The following is a 25,898-nucleotide window of genomic DNA, read 5'->3' as shown; positions in this document are numbered from 1 at the left end:
TTTTATTCAGCATCTGGCAGGAAAATGGTATGTCTTAATCATCACAATGATTTCCACAATGTTCCCCTTGAGTTTTCAGGGGTGTCTATATTATATGTATGCTTATTCCATCTAGTCTGCTGGTTTGAATCCATCCAGTTTTCTTTTTCCACATTCACCTTCTTTAGTTCTTCATGCATGACTGATGTGAACGACAATTTAATTGTATTGATTAATTATTGTAATTCAAATCAGTCCTCTCCTCTTTGCAATCTGCTGTTAGATTCACAGTAGACAAACCAATGCATGTGTGCTCTCGTCCTGATAATGCAACCTTTATGCATTAAGGAAAAAACATTGAATACAGTGGAATTTTTGCTGGAGTAGAAACTGCAATATTGGACCCATCAATAGGAAATAGTGCACATATATCAGGGTTTCTCAAACAGGGTCCGGCCGATTGCGGCTCCCACTGGCCGCGGATCACTGCTCTGGGCCAATGGGAGCTGCTGGAAGCGGCGCGGGCCGAGGGACTTACTGGCTGCCGCTTCCAGCAGCTCCCATTGGCCCGGAGCAGCGAACCGCGGCCAGTGGGAGCCACGATCGGCTGGACCTGCAGGAGGGGCAGGTAAACAAACTGGCCTGGTCCGGCTGCCAGGGCTTTCCCTACACAAGCGGTGACCCCATTTGAGAAACCCTGACATATATGGTTTGTTTGCTGTGAGTCTAACAAACTGCATATCTGTTTCTATACATACATAGTACAGAAATATACCATTTTTTATGGCTAGTCTCAGTACTCTGGGATTTTATTCCCAGTTCTGTCTCTGGCTTAGCGTGTGACCTCTGCCAACTTGTTTAACAGATCTGTGCCTCAGTTTCTCTTTATATAAAATGAGGATAACACCACCTATTAGGGTGACCAGACAGCAAGTGTGAAAAATCGGGACGGGGGTGGGGTAATAGGAGGCTTTATAAGAAAAAGACCCCAAAATCGGGACTTTCCCTATAAAATCAGGACATCTGGTCACCCTATCACCTATGCAGCATGATGAGACCACTCATTGCATCCTCTCATTATCCCCAAGGGTGCTTCTGCAGTTTCCCAGTCCTGTCTTCTCCTTCACAGGGCTCCTTAAACTCCACACAATCCAAAGGAAGATTAAAACATTCCTCATCTCGGGTTATGCAGTCCACACTGACACTCCAGGCCCTAATCCCATTTCAGTGTCTCTCCCCTTAGTTGGGAGGGGGGTTCCCAGTCCTCTTTCCCAGAGCTGGGTTACAGTTCAATCTCTTTGCAGGAGCCAATCTTGCTTCCTGCAACAACTTCTTCAGCCAACTACAGCATCTCTGGCGTCTGAGCATTCCCTTCTTGCCTCTGGCAGTTTCAAGAACCCTTTTTCAACCACACCTTTTCTATGCAGCTTCCTGTTGCCTTTTATACTTGAATTACCTGATTCCCCTCAGGTGATGAGACTCATCTTGTAATCAGAGCTAGCTTAGCCCCAGGCTCTCCCACCCAAAGGTAAGCTCCTTGTTACAATCCATCTATGAAGTGTGTTTTGAAATCCTCAAATGAAAGGCACCAGGTAAACACTAATTATTTTTCATACTCTGCTTTGTATGGTTCAGCTTGCCAAAAAACAAGCAACAATGAACATTATTATATTATTGTGCCCACAAGGGGGGCCGTGATACCGGCGGAAGAATGATACTCAGGCCTGAGAGTAAAAAAAGCAAGGCTTTACTGAAGGAAGAACTTACACTCCAAGATGCGCGGGGAGTCCCAGGGCACGCAGAGGGGCTGCAGGGAACTCTAGCCATTCGGGACAGCTGTCCAGGCAGGACTCCACTGAAGGGAGTCCACTGCAATGCTATATCCCCCTGTGCTTATCTCAAGGTTACATGGGGTCAACAGCTGGCTACATGCATAGCATTCATAAATCATACATATTATATAAGCTGACTTGTTTACAGACAAAAACATGCTGAACTATACTAAACTACATTGGCAGGATCTGCTGGACAAGGTTCATTGCACTGCCTTCAACTGCACAGCCTGCATCTTCTACTCACATTCAGTCACATACTCGGTCCGCCACTTAGCTCCTCGCCAATCTTCCGCACCCTTTCCCCCTACAATTATGAATTTATATCAGGTTAGAGCCTGTGGGGTAGAGAATACAGATGAAGAAAGGAAAGAAGAGCATCAAAGAGAAAGTATGAGATGAGAGAGAGAAAGGGGGAATGAACAGGAGAAAGTAGGAGAGGGAGAGCAAACAAAGCTGGAGAAAACCATCTGGTCAGAAACTGTTGTCGTTATAAGAAAACAAAGAAAAACATAATAGTTGAGGTCTAGGTCAGCTGATCTAAACAATAATAATACTTATTTTATGTAAAGAATATTAAGAAAAGGGGAAACATGTTTCATATCATCTGTTTTTCAGATACCTTACAGGTAAGGACTCGTAGACCTCCTGCCAAGTATGTGATTCAAATCCAACTCCTTGCCTTCACATCTTTTGTATTAATAGTATTCTTGAGGGTTGAATGATAGCTTAAAAGTATGGTGGTTACTTTCCTGGAACATAATATGGACAGCTAGTTGCTATCTGGGAGTTTTTAAAAGCTGCCACTTTTATAACTGAATTAAAACTGGAGTTTTCATACCTGAAGTTTAATATTTTTGTTGCTTTATTTTCATACCTCAGCACATTAAATAAAACTAGTTGTGTTTATTCTAGGGACATTTTAACTCTTGCTACCTTAGTTTATATCCTGAAAACCACCACCATTTCAGAGCATGTGGGGTAAAATGACAGACCTGGCTAAGCTTTTATCACTTTAGGAAACTGAATTCTTCTACTCTAGTTGTCCAATGTGGTTGTTCAGGAATTATTTATTCTAATTCATCCTCTAATGCAGCCTAGTTTGTCAATTTTGTTTCTCAAAATTACCAAGCAGATAACATCCAAATTGTACTATTATTGTATTATTTATTTATTTGTTCGTAGCACCCATAACAACACAAAAGAAGTCACAATTCATATGTACACAAAATAAATTGTATTGTCAATAAAAACTGAAAATTGAGAGAAGGGATGGAGGAATATCCGAATTACTTCCATTTTTTTTTTAAGTTTCCCAAATAGAAAGCACTGTATATGCTAAAATGACCATAGCACTTAAACATTTTTTGACTGCAAGATATAACTTCAGAAGACCCTGAATCACCCCATCTTGAAATTCTGAAAGACAACTCAAGAAAATAACTCCATTTTGTCATAATTTACCAAAATAGTTTTTCGTGAATTTTACAAAGTAGTACCTGTAATAACTAGTGAGTGAGCATAAGAACTCCCATTGGTTCTTCAAATTTCAAGCAACCCAATAAAATGTTTACACGTGTTAGCAATATATTTTTATCCAGCATTTCTGCCGCCCCAAGCAAAAAAAAAAAAAAAAAGCCGCAATCGCAATTGCTATCGGCAGCGGCAATTGGGAAAAAAAAAAAAAAAAAAAAAGCCGTGATCAGCAGCAGCAGTTCAGCGGCAGGTCCTTCGCTCCTAGAGGCAGTGAGGGACCTACTGCCCCCAAATTGCCGCAGGTGCCGCTCCTCTCCCTTGGCCATCCCAAGCACCTGCTTGTTAAGCTGGTGCGGGCCCTGATTTTTGATTAGCTATACTTCTGAAGAAACAATCAAACCTGCAAAACTTGAATTAACTTTTTGACTAACCTGATGGCTATACAGTTTTTGTGTCAGATGCCATTGTAGCAATACCATTTGACTCATGGCCCTGCTCCTGCTCCTCTAGAGTTAATAGCTTTTCCATTTACTTTAGTGAGTGTCAGATCAAACCCCATGTACGGAAAGTTAATCATGTGGTGTGCCTGTTCATCCTAAGCATAGCCCTTGATTTCCCTCTTCTTGGTGCAGTAAAATCCTGAAACTACTATCTAGCTTGAAAGAGAACGTAACATTTTAAAGTAAAGGTCTTTCATACAAGTCTGGTGCCAGATACTCAATTTATGTAAATTATCATAGCTCAACTGCCATATATGGATAAGTAGACTGCACTCAACTGCATATAAATAGCTCTAGTCCCCCCCTCCCCCAAATACACTAATGGTGTAGGCCCCAATTTAGCAAAGTACTTAAGTACATGCTTAATTTTAAATTTGTGAGTAATCCCATTGATTTCAGTGGGATTGTTCACATGTTTAAAGTTAAGTATGTGCTAAAAAGCTTTGCTTAATAGAAGCCTAAATGAATTAGAGTTTAGAAAACCTTTTCTTTTGCAGAGAGAAACAGTTATTTTATGCTCACCAAGGAATAAAAAAAATATTGGTTTATCATGCGTGCATGCTCTCTGAATAGTCAGTCATATTTACATTACTGTTACACATAACTCAACACTTTCACGAGACAAATTAATATTCAACACTTTAACATCACCAATCAAAACTGTTCTGAGCTGAAACTTAGAGGTTCTCTATCTAGAAATTAGTTAGCTGAACAAATTTTGACTAAATTATGCAAATTCTTTGCTGGCAGTTCTGTATAATAAAAAAAGTTTTGGGTCAACCTGAAATAAACATACTAAGCAAACTCAAAAGTTGAAAAAAATAATGGCAGGTCAAACAAAACATTGGATTAGACCTGAAATTTAACATTTTAATTTTGAGCTTTTAAAACATTTTTAATAAAATTGAAGGAAATTTTAAAATGAAGTCATTTTGACTGAAACAAATGAAATCTGTCAAAACTAAACTTTAGAGGCACTGATTGACTACAATTAATTTGGTGAAAGTAACATGAATTCACAAAATGTTTGTCAACCCAAATCTGCATTTTTCTGTGGAAAAGGTTTGGATGGAAGTTTTCACCCACCTCTAAGCCTGAATGTTCAGCACTTTGCAGGATCAAGCCCCAAGAGCTTAGCATGGAACCTGTTTGGAGTCCTACATTAGGTAACAATATGAGAAATGGAAGAGGCCCATTACATCAGTGAGTTGATTTCCACTGTCAGGCACCTTGATGCCCCAGCGAGAGGACTTGCCAGATAAAGTGGGACTACAATTAGTATTAGGTGAAAGGCTGACTAGAGGCAATCCCTTCCCTAATTCAAGCTATAGTTGAGGAGGAAGAGACCTTCAGTCAGGGAAAGAAGAATGGGGAGGGGGTTTAGGGTGTGTGGGTGTTCAGTCCTTAAAGTGGCCTGAAAAAAAGGGATCTAGCATGAGGTGGGAGCTGCACCTCTGCAACCTCGCTCTACTTAGTTATTCAGGGTGTCTGTGTGGCCCCCTCCCTATGTGTGAGCTGGGATAGATGGGAAGGGTACAGCATGTGGGTGTGGGGGTGTGTGCTGAAGCTTCATCATATGCTGTAGTCTTTAACTCCTCCAGAGACTGGACCTTAGCATCTGACAGTCAGGAATGGGGGTGGGTGGGTAGGTAGGTAGATAGGTAGGCAGGTGTGGGGACAGAGCCGAGAGATGTAGAGTGGGGTGGGGGTGTGTCAAGGATGCTTCCCCACTCTGAACTTTAGGGTACAAATGTGGGGGCCTGCATGAAACTTCTAAGCTTAACTACCAGCTTAGATCTGGTCCGCTGCCACCACTCCCAAAGTGCTAATTCCCTTTCCTGGATAGCCTTGAGAGACTCTTCACCAATTCCCTTGTGAATACAGATCCAATCCCCTTGGATCTTAAAACAAGAAGAAATTAACCATCCCCCTCCTTTCTCCCACCAACTCCTGGTGGATCAGGATCCAACCCCCTTGGATCTAAAAACAAGGAAAAATCAATCAGGTTCTTAAAAAGAAGGTTTTAATTAAAGAAAAAGGTAAAAATCATCTCTGTAAAATCAGGCTGGAAAACAACTTTACAGGGTAATCAAACTTAAAGAGCTCAGAGGACCCCCTTCTAGCCTTAGGTTCAAAGTTACAGCGAACAGAGATAAACACTCTAGCAAAAAGGTACATTTACAAGTTGAGAAAACAAAGACAAAACTAACATGCCTTGCCTGGCTGTTTACTTACAAGTTTGAAATATGAGAGACTTGTTCAGAAAGATTTGGAGAGCCTGGATTGATGTCTGGTCCCTCTTAGTCCCATGAGCGAACAACCCCCAAAACAAAGAGCACAAACAAAAACCTTGCCCCCACCAAGATTTGAAAGTATCTTGTCCCTTTATTGGTCCTTTGGGTCAGGTGGCAGCCAGGTTACCTGAGCTTCTTAACTCTTTACAGGTAAAAAGATTTTGGAGTCTCTGGCCAGGAGGGATTTTATAGTACTGTACACAGGAGGGCTGTTACACCCTGTCATAACTATAAAGGGAAGGGTATCAGGACCGAGGGCACCCCGGGGTTGGAATGGGGGGGTGGTGGTTGCTACCTCACTGCTGGCTTGGTTTCTATCACATACAGGGTTTCCAGTTTGGTTCAAGGGCTCTCAGCACCCCCATTATACAAATTGTTCCAGCACCCTAGGGGCACCCGAGTGTGTCAGCTAGACCACTAGGGATGTGTGTGGGGGGGGACAGCGTCTGTGTCGCGACAGCCCAGGTAGTGGGGGGGGTGTCGGGATAGAGCAGGGCGGGGACAGCCGCACCAGCGAGGCGCTTCCGGAACCCATTTCCACATACTGCGAGGGGGGTGCGGTCTCGCGCGCACCCAACCCCAGCACGGCAGCATCAGCTGAGTCTCATCCGGGGATCTCCGCTCCGTCTCCTCCCCCCGCGGTGGCGCGCACGTTCCCTCCACCCCACTGCTCGGGCGCCGTCGCGGGAGCGCCAGGCCCCGCCCTCCCTGCGCGAGACGCAGCTCGGGGCGGGGAAGGCGGAAGTCGGCTCCCAACAACACCCGAGAGCCGGGTAGCGCTGAGTTCCGATCCAGAGCGTCCGCCTTCGCCGGCCGGGTCGGGCCTGAGGAGCCGCCGCCATGTCCAGCATGGAGAGTATCCTTTGGGCTGAAGGGCAACGCGCCCGGGCAGGGCGAGACGTGGCGGGGAGGGTCCCCCGAGTGTCTGCAGCCCCGCCCCTGGAGACACCCACCCTCTGAGAGCTGGGAGAGCCCCCTGAGGGGGGGCAGGGCCCATCCCCCCCAGAGCTGGGAGAGCCCCCTGAGGGGGGGCAGGGCCCATCCCCCCCCCGAGCTGGGAGAATCCCCTGGGGGGGAAGGACCCCCCCCCCGAGCTGGGAGAATCCCCTGGGGGGGGGGGTAGGAACCACCTCCCCTGTGAGCTGGGAAAAAGAACAGGAGTACTTGTGGCACCTTAGAGACTAACAAATTTATTAGAGCATAAGCTTTCGTGGACTACAGCCCACTTCTTCGGATGCATACAGAGTGGAATATCTGGGAGTATCCCCTGGGGGGGAAGGGCTCCCCTTCCCTCCCCCGCCCCCCCCCCCCCGCCCCGGAGAACCCCCCCGGGGGGAAGGGCTCCCCACTCCTCCCTGGCACTGTTATTGAATGTAAGGATCTATTGAGTGACAGACACACCAAACCCCTTCCTCACCAGACAGGGGATGGGCCGGCACTGAGAACTGCCATTGGCTAGCCTGTCCTCTTCTCCCACCCCGAAGAGGGACTGGCTGCATTGCAGGGAGCGGCCTGAACCGTGTGACTATTTCTGGGTTCCTAGAGCCCAGTGTTTTATTTCAGCATGAAAGCAAAATATTCATTCAAGCCTTGACATGGGCTCAGACTATCTCCTTTTACCACACAAGGCCTGCTGGAGGCATGTGATACAGGGTGGATGTCATAGCAAGTGCTTAGAGTGCAGTGTTTCGTTTTGATCTTTGATTATGTGGGAAACTGGAAGAACCTTGAAATGATCCATAGTAGAAACTGGTAATTTCCTTCATTGTAAGACATGATGAAGGCAATGGTTTAATTATAAACTGCTCATTTTCTATTAGTACCACACCAGAAATTGTATTGTTCTAGTCTTGGATACCAATTTGGGCTGTCAAGCGATTACAAAAATTAATTGTGATTAATTATGCGATTAAAAAATTAATCGCACTGTTTAAACAATAATAGAATACCATTTATTTAAATATTTTTTGATGTTTTCTACATTTTCAAATATATTTCAGTTATAACACAGAATACAAAGTACAGTGCTCATTTTATATTATTTTTATTACCCGATATTTGCACTGTAAAAAAAAAAAAAAAAGAAATAGTATTTTTCAGTTCACCTAATACTGTACTGTAGTGCAGTCTCTTTATCATGAAAGTTGAACTTACAAATGTAGAATTATGTATAAAAATAACTGTATTCAAAAATAAAACAATGTAAAACTTTAGAGCCTACAGGTCTACTCAGTCCTATTTCTTGTTCAGCCAATCACTCAGACAAACAAGTTTGTTTACATTTGCAGGAGATAATGCTGCCCACCTCTTGTTCACAATGTCACCTGAAAGTGAGAACAGGTATTCTCATGGCATGGTTATAGCTGGCATCGCAAGATATTTACCTGCCAGATGCACTAAAGATTCATATGTCCCTTCATGCTTCAGCCACCGTTCCAGAGGACGTATGCATGCTGATGACTGGTTCTGCTCAATAACAATTCAAAGCAGTGCCGACCGACAGATGTTCATGTTCATCATCTGGGTCAGATGCCACCAGCAGAAGGTTGACTTTATTTTTTGTGATTCGGGTTCTGTAGTTTCCTCATTGGAGTGTTGCTCTTTTAAGACTTCTGAAAGCGTGCTCTGCACCTCGTCCCTTTCAGATTTTGGAAGGCACTTCAGATTCTTAAACCTTGGATTGAGTGCTGTAGCTATCTTTAGAAACCTCACATTGGTATCTTCTTTGTGTTTTGTCAAATCTGCAGTGAAAGTGTTCTTAAAATGAACATCATGTACTGAGTCATCATCCGAGATTGCTATAACATGAAATATATGGCAGAATGTGGGTAAAATAGTGCCGGAGACATACAATTCTCTCGCAAGGAGTTCAATCACAAATTTAATTAATGCATTTTTTTTAACAAGCGTCATCAGCGTGGAAGCATGTCCTCTGGAATGGTGGCCAGAACATGTAGGGGCATATGAATGTTTAGCGCAGGGGTTCTCAAACTGGGGGCCGTGACCGCTCAGGGGGTTCTGGGGTTATTACGGGGGGGAGGTCGTGAGCTGTCAGCCTCCACCCTAAACCCCGCTTTGCCTCCAGCATTTATAATGGTGTTAAATATATAAAAAAGTGTTTTTAATTTATAAGGGGGGTCGCACTCAGAGTCTTGCTATGTGAAAGGGGTCACCAGTACAAAAGTTTGAGAACTACTGGTTTAGCATATCTGGCATGTAAATACCTTGCAGTGCTGGCTACAAAAATCCCATGCAAATGCCTGTTCTCATTTTCTGGTGCCATTATAAACAAGAAGTGAGCAGCATTATCGCCCATAAATGTAAACAAACTTGTTTGTCTTAGAGATTGGCTGAAGGAGAAGTAGGACTGAGTGGACTTGTAGGCTCTGAAATTTTGCATTGTTTTGTTTTTGAGCGTAGTTATGTAACAAAAAAGAAATCTACATTTGTAAGTTGCACTTTCATGATAAAGAGATTGCACTACAGTACTTACGAGGTGAATTGAAAAACTGTTTCTTTTGTTTATCATGTTTACAGTGCAAATATTTGTAATAAAAATAATATAAAGGGAGCAGTGTACACTTTGTATTCTGTGGTGTAATTGAAATCAATGTATCTGAAAATGTAGAAGAACATCCAAAAATATTTAATACATTTCAACTGGTATTCTATTGTTTATGATTAAAACTACAATTAATTTTTTTAATCACAATTAATTTTTTTGAGTGAATCGCGTGAGTTAACTGTGATTAATTGACAGCCCTAATACAGATTATAGGTGGAAATAAGTGAATAATTCCATTTTTGCAAGGAAAATAAACTTGCTAGATGGGAGAAGGAAGGACTTCTTTTGCCAAAGGAATGTGAAATTCCTTGGAATTTTTCCTTTATTCATGAATGACACAAGTGTCTTCGCCAAAATTTAGCGTCCCAGATGTGGGTAACATCAAGTTACTGCTACAGGGCTAATAGAAAACTTTTTTTTTCTAGCAGTATATGTTCTCCTCTCCCCTCCCCTCCCCACCCTACAGCAGTGGGATGTGAAGAGAGTGAAAGTTATTTTGTTTACAAGAATATATTTTATCTTCATGTTTTATAATGTGTTTGTAGTGAGAGATTTCTTATATCTAAAGTGTCTCTTCCATTCGATCTTGCTACTCTTCAGACTCCCTTTCCATTTCAAGTCTGACTTGTTTTATGTAATGGGTCTGATCAATATCCACTTGGATCTTAGTATCTTAGTGGAGGGACAGGGAGAGCAGCAAAGGTGGCTTTTACATCACGCTTTCATTCCCCCAATCCTGGTTGGGCTGGGGGATGCCAGTTCAGTCCCTGGTGCAAACTTGCACCTGACTGCCAGCAGCTCCAAAGGGCTGTTCTACCAGCCAGGAATAGCTGAAATGCCATAGCACTCTGGTCTTGCCCCTGTGCCAGAGTCTGTGACGGGGTGACATTGAGCCAGTTACTCTAGCTTTATGTCAATTGGGGTTTTCCCCACACAATAGAAATTGTTAGCTGGATGGATCATCTGGCTTTGAGGCCGTAGCAGGAGCCAGGAATTTTTTTCTGGTAACGATAAGAAATCATACTTAACGTCCTTTATAAACAAAAATAGAATAAACTTTTCCCTGGTATATAAAATGATCTTACCTTTAATGCTTTTTTTCTATATGTTTGGCTCAGCAGTATCCTTGTCAGTAGTTCTAAGGATGGCAATAAGGTGAAATGTTTGAACAGGTTTCTAAATAAATTATGGTGAATATAAGAAGAAGGTTGGAGCAAGTGTGCCATGGCATGAAAGATCTGTGAGGCAACAGATGATGTATTGTGCTATCTAACGTAGAAACATTGTGAGTAATTGAGGAAGTTTAAAAATAAAATCCTGGTGTGTGTCACAATGACTCAAAGCCATTGATTTAAGGAAGTGATGTAATACTTTACATGGTCATTCTGATCATTGACCTGAGCTGGATTGCAGTTGGCAACCTGTAGCTGAAATACTTCATAGCCTATTATCAGTCCCTAGGCCAAAGCAGTCTAACTTACGTTACATTGGCCTGATTAAATCTCCCTTCTCTTTTTGTTCCCACTATTTTCATTCTCTTGTGGTGTCTGTTTTCCAGCCTGCTCAGGACCTAAAATGCTAGTGTAAAAACAAACAGAATGCTTTTTTTGGTGGAGAAATTTTTCAGGACTTTTTTACACATTAGAAACAAACAAAAAAGTACAGCTATCTTTTTCCTTTGCAGCTCACCTTTAATTGGATTTATGATTTATGATTTAATCAATATTCCCAGAATGTTCAAACTTTAAATGTGCGATGGTACAGTGACACTATATGGCCTTGCACACCAAACTTATATACCTCTCTGTTACAAAAATGAGGCATCATGATGAAGTCGGTTGTTAAATGTTTTCTTCATATTCACCTTCAAGCCAGGGTCAGCTATGAAACTTTGATGCACAAGTCAGAGACTAGAGTGTGTGATTTTTTTAAGGGAAAAAATCCTGCAATTCTGCAGAAGATTATCATTGCATTAATGTTTAGTTCAGTTAACATTTCTTATTAACAAAGAAAAGATTGTTCACTCATGGTCAGTGTGCCAACTGATGAGTGGATGTTAGGGTGAAGAATTATATAGAAATAATACACACATTATTTCAGCAAAATAATTCTTTGCCTCCTAAAAGGAAAATATTCATCCTTCCAGGGACTTATATAAACATTTATTTATGACAGAGAACAATTTGTTATTTACATGTGGTGAATTTTTGATATTTGGTTAGTAGGGTACTTAAGGGCAATGCTATTCCATTAAACAGCACGTGTGACAAAATGATCCATTGTCATCTAGTAAGAGTAAAGAATTTATAACTGAAGGATGTTGTAAAGCCTCACCTTGTCATGGCCAGGTGTTATAGCACACATGGTGGGTAAGATTTCTCATTTTTCTCCCTATCTGATAGGGAGATGGGTGAGCTGAAAAAGAATGTCACCGTAGCTTTGTTTTTCATCTCAAATTTGCCATAATTTTAAGCTGAACTCTTTTGATTTTTCTGTGTGGGTTTGTGGCACCATAGCATTCCTTGGAGCAGGAGGTAGCATCTTAGTAGGGTTTTAAAGTTAAAACTATATAGATGCTGTGTGAGTGCTAGGGGTGGAATCTTCAGAAGTGCTTAGCATTGCGATGACTCTGCTCCCTTTGAAGTCCATGATAGAACTATCATTCTCTCCAGATTCCCAGGACTTCAAAATCACTCTACCTGTATGTGCACATGTTCTAAAGACCAGCATTTTTTATTTCTTTTAACTACTTGAATTGGGTCTTTCATCAAAGTAAGCTAATTTTGGTTGTGAACTTGTTTTTTAAAAAAGTGTCCAAACTATGGTTTTAAGCTACGATGACAAAAGAACATGGGCTATGTAAAATTAAAAAGAACAAAAAACCGCATCTTTGTTTGCTCAATTTCAGTTTCATGCAAATTAAAGTGGCTGACCTATCAATATTAAAATTTGCAGAAAGAAATAGAGTATGCATGTAGTGGGCTACTAAATCCAACGGAAAGCGACATGTTCGTATTTTAAGTATTGCTAGTATTTTGTAGATCCTTAATATGCATTGCAGAACACCTGTTTAACTTGAAGTTTGCTGCCAAAGAGCTCAGCAGGAATGCAAAAAAATGTGATAAAGAAGAAAAGGTTGAAAAGACTAAAATTAAGAAGGTAAGTAATGAAACTAGGTTATGTGTATATACTTAATTTTTCTATTTTGTGCTAGTCAGGTCCTTAACTTGTATTTTGTAATGTTTTTCCTGGTGTGCATTGTAATAAAACAGGAAGTGTATGTAGATTGGCAACATATGTCCTATTGGCTGTAACATATTTGTTACACACAGACTGTGGCCTGGTCTACACTACACAGTTAGGTCGACATAAGGCAGCTTATGTCAACCTAATTATGTCAGCGTCTACCCTACAGCTTTACTGCTACCAATGTAAAGGCTTGTCTACACTACCGTCCAGGGTCGATCAAAAATACACAACTTCAGCTACGTGAATAGCGTAGCTAAAGTCGATGTACTTAGATCTACTTACCGTAGTGTTTTCACTGCTGTAAGTAGACAGCTGATGCTGCCGTTGGCTCTGCTTGTGCTCTTCGTTCTGGTGGAGTACCGGAGTCAACGGGAGAGCGCTCAGCGGTCGATTTATTGCATCTATGTGAGACGCGATAAATCGACCCCCGCTGGATCGATCACTGCCCGCTGATAGTGTAGACGTGCCCTACTACACTGACATAATAACTCCACCTCCACAAGAGGCTTATGTCAGTTTAGTTAGTGACACGGTGTCTGTAGACACTGCATTCCTTACATTGGCTGTTGGCTGTAAGTAATTACTGTGGTGGCTGTAAGTCAATCTAACCTACATTAATTTAAGATTGTACTGTAGTATTTTTTTATATTTTTAAAATATTGTACATATTAGTTAACACTGAAATGGAATGTTTCATAACTTTTTCTTCAGAATATGTATGCTGTGTTCTTGTAGTGCAGTTAATTTAGAGAAACACTGTCAAGGAAAAAATTATCTTAATGTTTATCATACTATTAAATGTGACCTGTGAAGAAGATTTTTAAAATAGGGTTCATGTCCTTTTTGCTGCTTAAAGCTAGCCTGAAGTTTTTCTACTTGTTTTAACCTTTTCAATAAAAGGAATATCAACTCCTGGAGATCTTTTTGAGCATCTTATGTGGACTGAGAGGTCCCACAGTCCCTATTTGAAGTGCTAGGAGTGTTGACTTTTCAATAAAACCTTTCTTCTCCCAAGTGCATGTTAAACATTGGCGTTAAATGGGTCTTGAGGAAAGCTTTAAATGGCTAAAAACTCAAAGCTTAGTTGCTCTGCTTTTAGTCTCTGGTCTTGTATCATAATTCCATTAATTTTCCAGTCCATAAAATTCAAGTGAGACAAGCTGAATTTCAAATGAAAGAAATAAGTGCAGGAAAACCTTTCAGGACTTCTTATATTGTAAAGAAGCAAAAAAGGACACAAACCCATTTTTTCCCATTTCTAACTCCTCTTTAAAATGTAGTCTAGAATGACGAACTACATTAATTCATTATTTTTTGAAGTTGAGATTTATTTTTTTCTTGTTTTCAGTCCAGTGACAATACAAAGAAACTGTATTGTGACATGTTAAAGATAAATTTCACTTAATCATCTGAAAGTGTGTTTTGTACTATAATTGTGTGCGTTTGTGTATCGGATTTTCGCAGTACTGTACTAAATACTAGTCTTGCAAACTCACTTGGGATCTGAAACTTAAACTGAGTTCTTTTCTGGTGTAGCTAGCTTAAGGTGTTCTATCATTGCACATCATCGTAGAGCATCTTCCATGTAAAATCAATAGAGAAGTCCCAAATGGACTTCTTGGAGTCTTTGGCACTTCTTCCAATTTGAGATAAAAACTTTGTTTTGAGTGGAGGTTTTTAATTTTCATTTTAAATTATTTACCTTGTTTAGGTTGATTTTTCTGAGAGGTTTAAATTTTTTTTTGTTAGGTGGGTTTTTTTAGGTAGAAAGGGATGTCAGTGTTGACTCTGAACATGGTGGAAAGGCCTTTTCAAAGAGGAAGGTATTTTAGTGTTTCCTAAAGTCTCTGACTCATTAGTACTAGATCTTGCTTACTAAATTCTGCCTCTTCAAGTGCAGATTATATGGATATAACTGAGGGCAGAATTTGATCTTTCAGTTTGAATTTAATTGTCAGTTCTGTTGATCTATGAGAATCATAAGGAAGAGAGTCCAGCTTCCTATTTCATTGCTGCTGGACTGGCTTTTTTGTTGTTGTTATTGGGAGACTTTTTTCATCTCCAAGCAGAGACTTTCATTTCCCTGTTGGACACTGGTAACATGGATTATGGGAGCCAGTAACTTGACTTCCAGCTCTGCCTTTGCATTTCTCTGCAGCAGAGAGAACTAAAAGAAGAGTGTTAAGGTTAACCTGTAATGTTGGGTTATAATGACAGGATTAGTGTGTTTGCATTGCTTTGAATATCTAAAGCACTTCATATACAGTGGGTTCTGCTTTTTAGCAACTTATTGTTATCCAAGAGTGGCCAATAAGCGAAAGGCATGTTTGTGGGGCTGCAGCTAGGGAAGGAAGCAATGGGGCAAGCAACCTTTGCCTGCAGCTTCACAAGCCTGCCTGTAGCTTGTGCTCAACATTCCCAGAGCTTCCTTCTGTGGCTGCAGCCCTGAAAACCTGGCTTTGGGGCTACAGCCCGGGGAAGGAAGCTCTGGGATGTGCCGAGAGCAGGGTGCAATCAGAGCATGCAGGGGGAGGTACCATGCCACTCTAGGGGACCTCAGCACCATGAAAAGCCCAGCATCTGCTGCTCCCCTGCCTGCAGCATCCCCTCTCAGCCCACAATGACAGGAGATCCCATTGCATGTGATTGTGGGTGCTGCAGCCCTTTACCTTCAGTGTGGGCCCCATAAACCTGCCTGCAGCCAGGGTCTTTCTTCCAAAAAAATAAAGTTGTTAGCAAATGGCCTGTCTGTTGCCAGTATCCAAATCCTGTTAACCTTAAAATCAATGGGATGGGGTTGGTTCCTGGCAAAATGTTGCTGTTAAACAAAAATTGTTAATATATGGATTGCTGTTAAGCGGCATCCACTATATACACAATGAGGGAGGGATACTTTTTGTTCTGATTTCATAAACAGAAAGATACTGTAATGAGGTATACGTATTCATCTTAAGTTATTTGTTTTAGTAGTACTAGAAGTATGAATTTTGATGAAAAACTGGGTGCTTAATGTGTTTTGAAGGTTAGATATTTGTGAGCATATAAATCCAGAATGATACTCCATAATACATCTGTAGATTTACTGATATTGAGGCTCATGGAAGTAGCTTAAAGTTTCAGGCATACTTCCTTGTGCATAGAAGATGCCATCTAGTTCACATCCAAGTCAATTACAATCTTTTCATTGACTTCAATGGGAGTTGAACTGGACCTAGAGTTCACTTGTTTTGCAAGTATAAGTTTTTTGAAGGGCTTACCGCTGCTGGGTAATTACTGCTAAGACGGGTTAACAATAGTTTGCTTTTATTTAAACAGGCAATCCAGAAGGGTAATACTGAAGTTGCAAGAATACATGCAGAAAATGCAATCCGACAGAAGAATCAAGCAATCAATTTCTTGCGCATGAGTGCCAGGGTAGATGCAGTAGCCGCAAGAGTTCAAACTGCAGTAACAATGGGCAAGGTAAGCATGTTTTCATACTTCCATATATAAACTCTACAGAAAGATAAGGCCCCTGATTCTCTTTTAAACTGTCTTAATTCTATCCCTAAAACAGTGAATTAGTAAGCTTACTGGGATGGCTTGGCAGTCTTCAATTGTGGCCCACAGTAAACTAAGTTGTGTGTGAAGCATTGGCTTGTGAGAGTTATGAATTAATTAGTTGGGTTAATGCTACCATCTTTCATATGTTGTTGATGCCATTGTTGCATGTTTCTCCTAGTACTTACAGGGAACAAATGTATCTTGTTAGCTAACCAGTGCGTCTTAATTTAAATCAATGTCTTGTGTCACAATTTTTTAAAGATAACTGTCCCTTCCATTTTACAAGTAGATGCACTTAATAAATTGATTTCTTGTGGGTTTCCAAAAAGGCGCATAGAAAGTATTTCTGTTTTGATCTACTATAGCAGGGGTGGGCAAACTATGGGCCGGATCCGGCCCGTCAGGGCTTTGGATCCAGCCCGCGGGATTGCCACCCCTGTGGCGCCATGGGCCCCGCTCTGCTCCGGGAAGCGGCTGGCACCATGTCCCTGCAGCCCCTGGGGGAGGAAGGGGGCAGAGGGCTCCGTGTGCTGCCCTTGCCTGAAGGCACCGCCGCCCCCCCACCGTCCCCCATCGCAGCTCCCATTGGCCGGGAACAGGGAACTGCGGCCAATGGGAGCTCCGGGGGATGTACCCACAGGCGAGGGCAGCGCGCGGAGCCCTCTGCCTCCCCTCTCCCCCAGGGGCTGGAGGGACATAGAGCCGGCCGCTTCCTGGAGTGGAACGGGGCCAGGGCAGGCAGGGAGCCTTAGCCCTGCTGCGTGCCGCTGCCAGCCCGGAGCCGCCCCTCCTGCACCCCGCTCCCCAACCCCTTGCCCTGAGCACCCTCCTGCACCCCAACCCCTTGCCTTGAGCCCTTTCATGCACGTCGCACCCCCTCCCACACCCAGCATTTCCTGTCGAACCCCTGCTTTGAGCCCCCTGCTGCACCCCAACCCCCTTACCTAGAGCCCCCGCCACACTCTGCACCCCTCCTGAACCCAAACCCTTTGCCCTGAGCCCTTTCTGCACACTGCCCCCCCCTTCCGCACCCCAACCCACTGCCCCAGCCCTACATTCATGGCCCTGCATGCAATTTCCCCACCCAGGTATGGCCCTCGGGCCAAAAAGTTTGCCCACCCCTGCTACGGAATATGCAAAATAGATATGTAACAATAGTTTAGAATCTTTTAGACACTAGAACACTTACCCTTTATGGTCCCAGCTCAAAATGACCTGTCTAGTGACTGCATTTTTAAAATAGACTGTCAAGGATATTTCTGCAGTGCTGTTACTTTAGTTTACGATCTTATTAGATAGCATTTGGCTGGGAGATCCAAGGAAATTGTAGGCACTGTAGGAAATTAATTAAATGGATTTCTTACCTCTCCATACTGAATCAGTGTCCTACAATGATGCTACAAAATCTTTAAGATGAGAAATAAAATGGAGATCCTGAGCATCTATGGTCAGTAAAGATGCTATGGTATGAAGTAGTGATGTTATTCCTGGTTTATACTGTTGGAAATAAGTGGCTTAGAAATACCTAAGGTAAACATACCATGTAACCTAAATTCCCTGTGCAGTTTCAGTCATATGCTGTTTTTGTTTTTTTCTTACTGTTCTGCGATGTTCCTTTTCTCTGTTAAATACTCCAGATGTGGCTACACTTCAATGGCAGATGAAATAATTCTTGTATATTTGAAGTACGTAACAGTTATCTTTTGGAAGAAAAGGAACATGAGATTATTATTGCAGATCAAAGGCCTGAAAAGCTTTTTAAAAATTAGTTTTTTAAAGATTCCTGGGCTTGTTTGTGGTGGTCTTGTTTTTATTGCATCCTGTTCTAATAGTTTAGATAAACTATATGGGTTCAAAGATTTAAAGGAGTTAACATGACTTTAGCTGTCCAACATTAAACAATGTTAAACAGAGTTTGGTGTATAGAGACCTCAGCCTGCTTAATACCATGGGAGACCCACCATTACATTAAAAAAAAAAAAAAAACTATTTAAAAGATACAGAAAAGTAGGAAAATCAGTTGAAGCATTTGAAATGTAAAGTATTAAGTAAGGTTTTTATTTTAACGTGCCTTGTTTCCTTTCCCTGTGGCTGGAGAGAGTTTTTGAAAGGAAAAACCCCCTTTGTTGGATAGTCTTTTAGATGATATTTAAAGATGGAAATAACTCTCCTTTTTAGGGAAAAGAGAACTTAGGCTGTGTCTACACTGCCACATTAGCGCTAAAACTTTTGTCATTCAGGGGTGTGAAAAAACATAGCTCCCAGCGATAAAGCTACCACCACTCGTTCGGGGTAGGTTTTTTTTTATCATTGTAAGAGCTCTCCCCTGGTGATAGTGTGTCTATACTGTCCACCTCATGGCGCCACAGCGGCACCGCTGTAACATGGGTAGTGTAGACATACCCGTAGTTGAGAGGGTCCTGGAGCTGTTGCTGCTGTTAGTCTGATCCTGCTTCCTTTAGGACACAACAAGACAAACACACAGGGAAAACAAAACATTAAAGATAGAAACTGCAGCTTCTGTCTCTGGTGTTGACTTTTGCTTGCATCCTCATTGCTGGAAAAACATGCACGGCCAAAGGTCTTTTCAAGACCTGGCAAACTTGTACCAGCAGTAGGCTGTTTAGGGCATCATGTTTAGCTGATTCTTTCTGATCACAGACTTACAGCAGTGAAATGTGCAGTCTTGGCCTGCTAAACCAGAATCTTATTAGTCAGAAGGAAAAAGGAGGCTAGGAAAGAGAAGAAATAAGGTAGAGAAGGAAAAGGAGACAGGAGTGAGGAGGTAAGGGATGACAGTCTCACATCCCGGGTGGCATTTGGAAATTAGCTGGAGACAGTGGAGGTGGCAGTGTCATCTGGGTCCCTCTCCTTCTACATCCCTCGTGTTCCCAGGTCTCTCTTTGAGGACACCAAAAGGAATCAGTGGATGGAATAGCCTTTGGCACGCGACCCGCCAGGGTAAACCCCCTGGCAGGCCGCACCGGTTTGTTTAACTGCCGCATCCACAGGTTCGGCCGATCGCAGCTCCCACTGGCCGCAGTTCGCCGCTCCAGGCCAATGGGGGCTGTGGGAAGCGGGCACAGGCCAAGGGATGTGCAAAAGGTTGCCAAAGGTTGCTGATCCCTGGCCTATCTTATTATTTTGGTTCACCAATTAGACCTAATTTCCAACACAACAACATTGGTCTTTTGGTTTCATGTTTACCAAGTATGAATTTAACACAGATCTTGAGTTATATTAGTAGGCCTTTTTGTTGAGACTAATTCAGTCTGTTGGTCTCCCTTTTACATCTTTTACCCTCAAAATTCATTTGTTATAGGCTGTTGTGACATGTTCTGAATTTTTATCCACTTTCTCACAGTTACTCACAACTGGGGTAGGCTTACTAGGCCTCAGTTATCACTACAATCATAACTCAAAAAATGCTATATAGATTTCAGTTCTTTCTGTTATTTCTGAAATGCCTTTATTTCTAGAGATTCAGCTCAGAGCATGTTTTTTTTACAGCTAAACTGTAAACTTCTGAAAAGCAGGGTTTATAGTAAAAAGCTGATAGACCTGAAAACAGCTGTGTGACACAACTATTACAGAATTCTAAAAGTTCTTTGGATGAGAACAGACAAGTTTACTTCGAAACAGAAGGGGTTAACCAAAATAAAGATTGTTTATTATGTGATTTTGTAATAGGTTTATATCTTTTTTACTTTATCTTTTTTAGGTAACAAAGTCAATGGCAGGAGTAGTTAAATCTATGGATGCTACATTGAAGAGCATGAACCTGGAAAAGGTAGACCTACATTTAATTATTTGGAATTCAGGGATATAAATTCAGTTTTATACTTTTGCTATGACAGTATTTGTTTATCTGCAGATATCTGCCTTAATGGACAAATTTGAGCACCAGTTTGAAACACTAGATGTTCAGACGGCACAGATGGAAGACACAATGAGTAATACTACTACGTTAACAACACCACAAGTAAGAATAACTGATATTGCAGCAAATAAAATACCATGTTACTCAAGTGTACACAAATATTGTCATTTTCTCTTCTATACCTTCTGTCTTTTGAAAGCTATAACAGGAATTGGAGCATTCTCAGTTTAACATGAGAAATATTTACATGCTACCTTGTGACCAAAAGAATAGTTTGAGCTGCTAAATGCTCTGATAAAAAAATGTACATATTGTGTATACTGTCTTAAACTCCCCTCTTACAACTAATGTGTTTGAGTGGTGGTATAGCATAAAACTTTCTGTTGAAATTTATGAAACTTTTGACTAACTTTTAGTAAACATTTTTAGTCAAAAAACATACCAACATCAGCTATATCACAATTAAAAAAACATAATTCCAAAAGAGTGTAAACATTTTTGTTTTAAGGATTATATAAAGAAGTCTGCTGAGGGGGAAGATGCTTCCTGTGTCCTGATATAGTTATCACTATTGTGTGTCCTTTAGTAACATTTCTGTAGTTGTGATATTCAAGTAGATGTGATTTGTACAGACAAGATTAGACTTAATCATATTTGGAAATATTACAGATCAGTAATTGAATTTGGAGAACTGATTTGCATAGCAGCCATAGTATGAGATGTGCTCCTTGTATTCTGAATTCCTGTAGCTCCCTCTGGTGGTGAAGACTGTAAATGTTCAAAATCCACAGAAGTTCCTTTCTAAATCAGTTTTGTTAAGACAGTAGAATTTTTGCTTTTTACAAATCATGCGGTTAATCTTGTATTAAATACAATAACAGAAACTGATTCAGTTTTGATTTCCTGTTCTAGAACCAAGTGGATACGCTTCTACAGGAAATGGCAGATGAAGCAGGGTGAGTATAATATAAAAATTATTGAAGAGTAGTAAGCAACAGAGGGTCCTGTGGCACCTTTAAGACTAACAGAAGTATTGGAGCATAAGCTTTTGTGGGTGAATGCCCACTTGATCAGACGCAAGTGGGCATTCACCCACGAAAGCTTATGCTCCAATACTTCTGTTAGTCTTAAAGGTGCCACAGGACCCTCTGTTGCTTTTTACAGATTCAGACTAACACGGCTACCCCTCTGATACTTGAAGAGTAGTAGTAATTGTGTACCTTAAGGGAAGTGGCATCTGGCTCTTGTACTTGATTTTAATTAAATTAACATCAGATTTCCCTCACTTTAAATGTGCTAGTCTTGTGGAGCTAAATAATCCAGTGGTTGTCTATATGCTGAGCTTCCACCTCCGGATATCATGGCTCAAATCTTCATGAGTGAAAATGCATAAAAGTTATAAACCACCACATAGTTTTGGCATGATTATTTATGCTAAAGTCTAAAACTAGAACAGCTCATTTCTGTCATAAAAGCACTTTACAGAAATGGACCATGCTGAGATAATTAAACCTATTTAGGGTGCACTTCATGTATGTATGAATAGGTTTAACTATCTCAGCATGATCCATTTCTTTATAGTGATCTTACAATAGAAATGAGTGAGGGCAAGGCTACATAAAATTTTAAAGTACAGATGTTTAATAGCATTGTGCTCTCAGCCTTTAAAAAGGCAGTGAGGGACATCTGGCTTAATACTAAAAAATGATTGAGCCCAGGGTAGTGCAATCAGACGATCAGTGAACTCTGCTTATCTATCTAATCTAAATGTGTTTAATTTGAGTTGAGAAAATTGCCAGTGATAGCAGGGCCTGGACCTGATGACCCAGGAGGTCCCTTCCAGTCCTTTGCCCTATGTTCCCATTACACCCCTTTCATGTCTTCTTTGTAAGACGGGAGCTGGTGTTACTGCTTTGTTGCCATAAATGCACTGCCCCATGGGCACGAAAACAATGTCCCTGCTGCTGGACTGGGCTTTGCTGGGAATAAGGGAGGGATGGAGAATTAGTGCACCATACTACTACTGCTGCTGGGTTGCCTTTATTTGACAGACTTTGTATTAAAACTGTGATGTAGAATTTGATACTTTATCACCAGTCTGAGCCCTGCTTAACCCATTGGTACTATCCAAAAGCATCCCCAGTAAACAGAAATGTTGCTAATTATCCCAGCAACTATTACTGTTAGACAAACTCTTTGCTTGGTGATCACCCCACTTTCCTGATCAAGCTTGGCTAATTAATTGGAGTACAAAGTATCAGGGTGTGCTTGAGACACTGATGGCCGCACGCTATATAGAACACCATTTTTCAACTATTGTACACCCTGTTGTGATCTGTCGCTATATTTATTTTTGTGATATATATTTGTCTTCTGTTTTTAATTGTAGCCTTGATCTGAACATGGAACTACCCCAGGGGCAAACAGGTTCTGTTGGCACAAGTGTTGCTTCAGCAGAGCAGGTAAATATTGCTTTGTAGTTTTTCTAATAGATCATTTATCACATTTATGTAGAAGGGTTATTGTTGTATGTGATATTTCAAATGGAAATTTATTTGCAAACTTCTAGGGCCATATAATAAATTTAGTTTTATTTTTATCAAAATAAATGCAGTGTGTAAGTAAAACAAGGTTTGCTTGCAGGCATAAGGGGTGTGTGTTTGTGTTTTAATGAGTCTACCAGTTGTGCACATACTTTAACTTTTCCTCTGTTCACTAACTGGACCATCCAATGTATATACTGGGTCAGGTCCTCTTCTCTTGCTAAGGTCCCCTACGCTTAAGAAGCAGTGCAAAGGGGCCTTAAACTAGCTCTGAATGAGCAGCTCAGAATTCCTCTGGCCTTGGGCAGATCCTCAGCAAAGGTAAAACTGGCATAGCTGTTAACACCCCCTGCTCTGGCAGAGGAAGATATGAGGGGCTTAGCTTTTAGAGTAATGTGCTTCAGTGATCTTGCATTGGTGAATGATCCTTTAGGGAATCATTTTAGCCAAAGTATGTTAGAGGATCGTTCCAGCTTGCACTAAGGTCTGATTTGGCCATTGGCTGGTTCTGCGAATAGCAGAGGTATAGAGGTGGTATAGAGCCACCATTCTACTTCATTTCTCATCCGTGCTGAGTTTGAGTTTGGTTCATTTGAGGATGCACCCGAATGACTCAGTTACAGTGGAGTCAATTAACACTTGTCTCCTAGAAATGCAAATTCTTATCTGGCTCTTGCTTGTGTCTTATTTACTGTTGTGTTTGTGGTGTGACCTTGGATAGTACAAGTCTTTTCATTTATCTTTTTTTTAAACTAATACATAGTAATGAATATAACTTTTTATTCTGACATTCTGCAGGATGAGCTGTCACAGAGACTGGCCCGCCTACGTGATCAAGTTTAACTTAAGTAATCAAAACTGCAGATCTCTGTATATGCTTCCAAAGCATTCACTCTGTATACATATTATGCTGTATGCAGTATGTCCTGGATGTCTAAATGTTTGTACTATATGATACTTCACTTTTGGCTTGCTGTCCTTTCTAAATACATTAAGAAATTCAAAGGTATCACAGCCCTTAATGTTTTTCTAGGTCTGTACAGTACATTTTGAAGTTGGGGATATATTTTTACAATTATCTTTTCACAGAACCAAGCTAAAATTCTAAGTCAACTAATAATGTTGCTTCATTCTAGTTGAAGGAAAAGCTGAACACTATTAACATGATATATAATATTTTAAATTATAAAGTGGGTTTTTTAAATTATGAAAAACATGTACAGTTGGGGAACTGATGCATGCAATTCAGATGATGGTTGCAATTAACTTGCTTACACAGCAAAATTCATGGAATACACAGATGGACGTGTTGTCTTTGTTAATAAGCATATTAAAACACATAGTTGGACTTGAATCTGTTTTTATGGTCTTTTAAAACTACATTACTTCCAGAACAACTTAATGGACCAGTTAAAAATTAGCTACCAAAAGCTGTTTTCGCCGAACTGGGAACTTGTGTAGTACCATCACTTCAGTACAGAAGGAATAAAAATTATTTTTCAACATTTTTGTCTAGATTGTTTGACACATGTATATTAGTCAAGCAAAGTGACTCCATATTATGTTGAGTTAAGGCAACCATGTTAAAATATCTTTGAACTGTCATCCTTATATTCTGTAAGAATATAGACTGAGTTTTGCAGATGTAACACCAACACACTTTGTAACATTTTTGCTATGATAGGTGGTAGCCTATTTTAGACTTTACTGTCTACTTAAAAAGTAAACCAATTCAAATATATTCTGCTTACTATGAACTTCAATTTAATGTTGTCAGAAGTATCAAACTCTTCATACAGAAATAATTATAAAAATTTCTAGTTAGAACTACCTGTGCTGTTATGAAAACAATGATTTATGCCAAAAAAATTACTCTTCGGATTTTTTTTTAAAACCTCTGTACTTAGGCTCCTAATTACTTTGTAGCTTCTTTTGTTGTAGTGACGCCTGTTCATTACAGTAAGCTATAGTGAAGTTTATTAGATTTTTAGAAGTAGTCTTTAACTGACAGATGTGCAGGGTGTCACATAGCTGCGGTCTTCTAGTGTTGCAAAAATCTTTACATAATTCAAACAGGATTTCTCTGTAAATATATAAATATATAAACCCATACTGAAAACCCAATCCATTCATGAAATCGTTTAAATAACAAAGGCAATCCAAGTACAATTAGAGGCTTTCACAAGATGATACGTAACTGAGCATTTGGCGTTCATACAAAATATTCTTCACTGAGAATAAGGTTATATTTCAGCAAAGAATAGTTAAACCTGTGTGCAATAAGGTAAACTGCTTTTGGTCAAAGCAACAATCTTGGATCCATAGGTTTCTTGGGATGTACTTGCCATAACACCAAAAGTTTACTGACTCTGAGATAGTCCACCAAGTGTTATTTTCATCTTATTAAAACAGTCCTCTTAGTCATCTGTATAAAGTATAGTTTATAGTCCTAGGTTATTGAGGAAGAGATCAAAGCAGGGAAAAATCATTCCGGGAATATGGATTTATCTTTATTTTCCATGAATAAATTATTTTGACTGTCTAATGGTTATTATTTTGATGTGTGTCACTTGCTGGAATGTTAATGCATTGTATATATTTATCAAACTGTGAATGCTTCCAATTTGATTAATTAAAATAGGAAACAGATGTTTTTTAATCTGGTAGCCTTTAACTTTATTTGCTACTTTTTCAGTAATAATTTTTCTTTTTAAAAATATCTCAGATTGGAAAATGAGGAGTGACCTTTAACGTTTTTATTTTTATTCACTCCTACTAAACATGTAAACATCTTCCCCCCAACAAAGTTGTAGGAACTAAAGATCTGGTTTGTGTGAGCAGGAGGTGGATAATGCAATATAGGGACTCCTCTCTCTCAGGTCTATAATGACCAAACATCATTATTTGATGGCTGTTTTTCCCTTAATGTAAAATGACTTGGTGAGCTCAGTGCAGCTTTTGGTTGAACTATCCATGTGTTCACAAAAAAATTACCACCATGGTCATTAATTGGCAATCTCAAAAAGGCCACTAACTG

General features: G+C 40.6%; 1 protein-coding gene across 1 annotated transcript; it reads left to right on the top strand.

The window, feature by feature from the left end:
* The first annotated feature begins 6,778 nt into the window (after window positions 1-6,778).
* CHMP1B (charged multivesicular body protein 1B) lies at window positions 6,779-25,520 on the top strand. Its single transcript, XM_034782074.1, has 8 exons — window positions 6,779-6,937; window positions 12,708-12,805; window positions 16,211-16,357; window positions 20,160-20,228; window positions 20,313-20,420; window positions 21,231-21,274; window positions 22,708-22,780; window positions 23,660-25,520. The coding sequence occupies exons 1-8, from the start codon at window positions 6,922-6,924 to the stop codon at window positions 23,702-23,704; spliced, it is 600 nt and encodes a 199-aa protein (XP_034637965.1). The 5' UTR covers window positions 6,779-6,921; the 3' UTR covers window positions 23,705-25,520.
* Window positions 25,521-25,898: the final 378 nt, after the last annotated feature.

The sequence above is a fragment of the Trachemys scripta genome, chromosome 9 (genome assembly GCF_013100865.1).
Source record: "Trachemys scripta elegans isolate TJP31775 chromosome 9, CAS_Tse_1.0, whole genome shotgun sequence".
Lineage (NCBI taxonomy): Eukaryota > Metazoa > Chordata > Testudines > Emydidae > Trachemys > Trachemys scripta.
The sequence above is the reverse complement of the archived record's forward strand: the minus strand, read 5'-3'. Positions and strand labels throughout refer to the sequence as shown.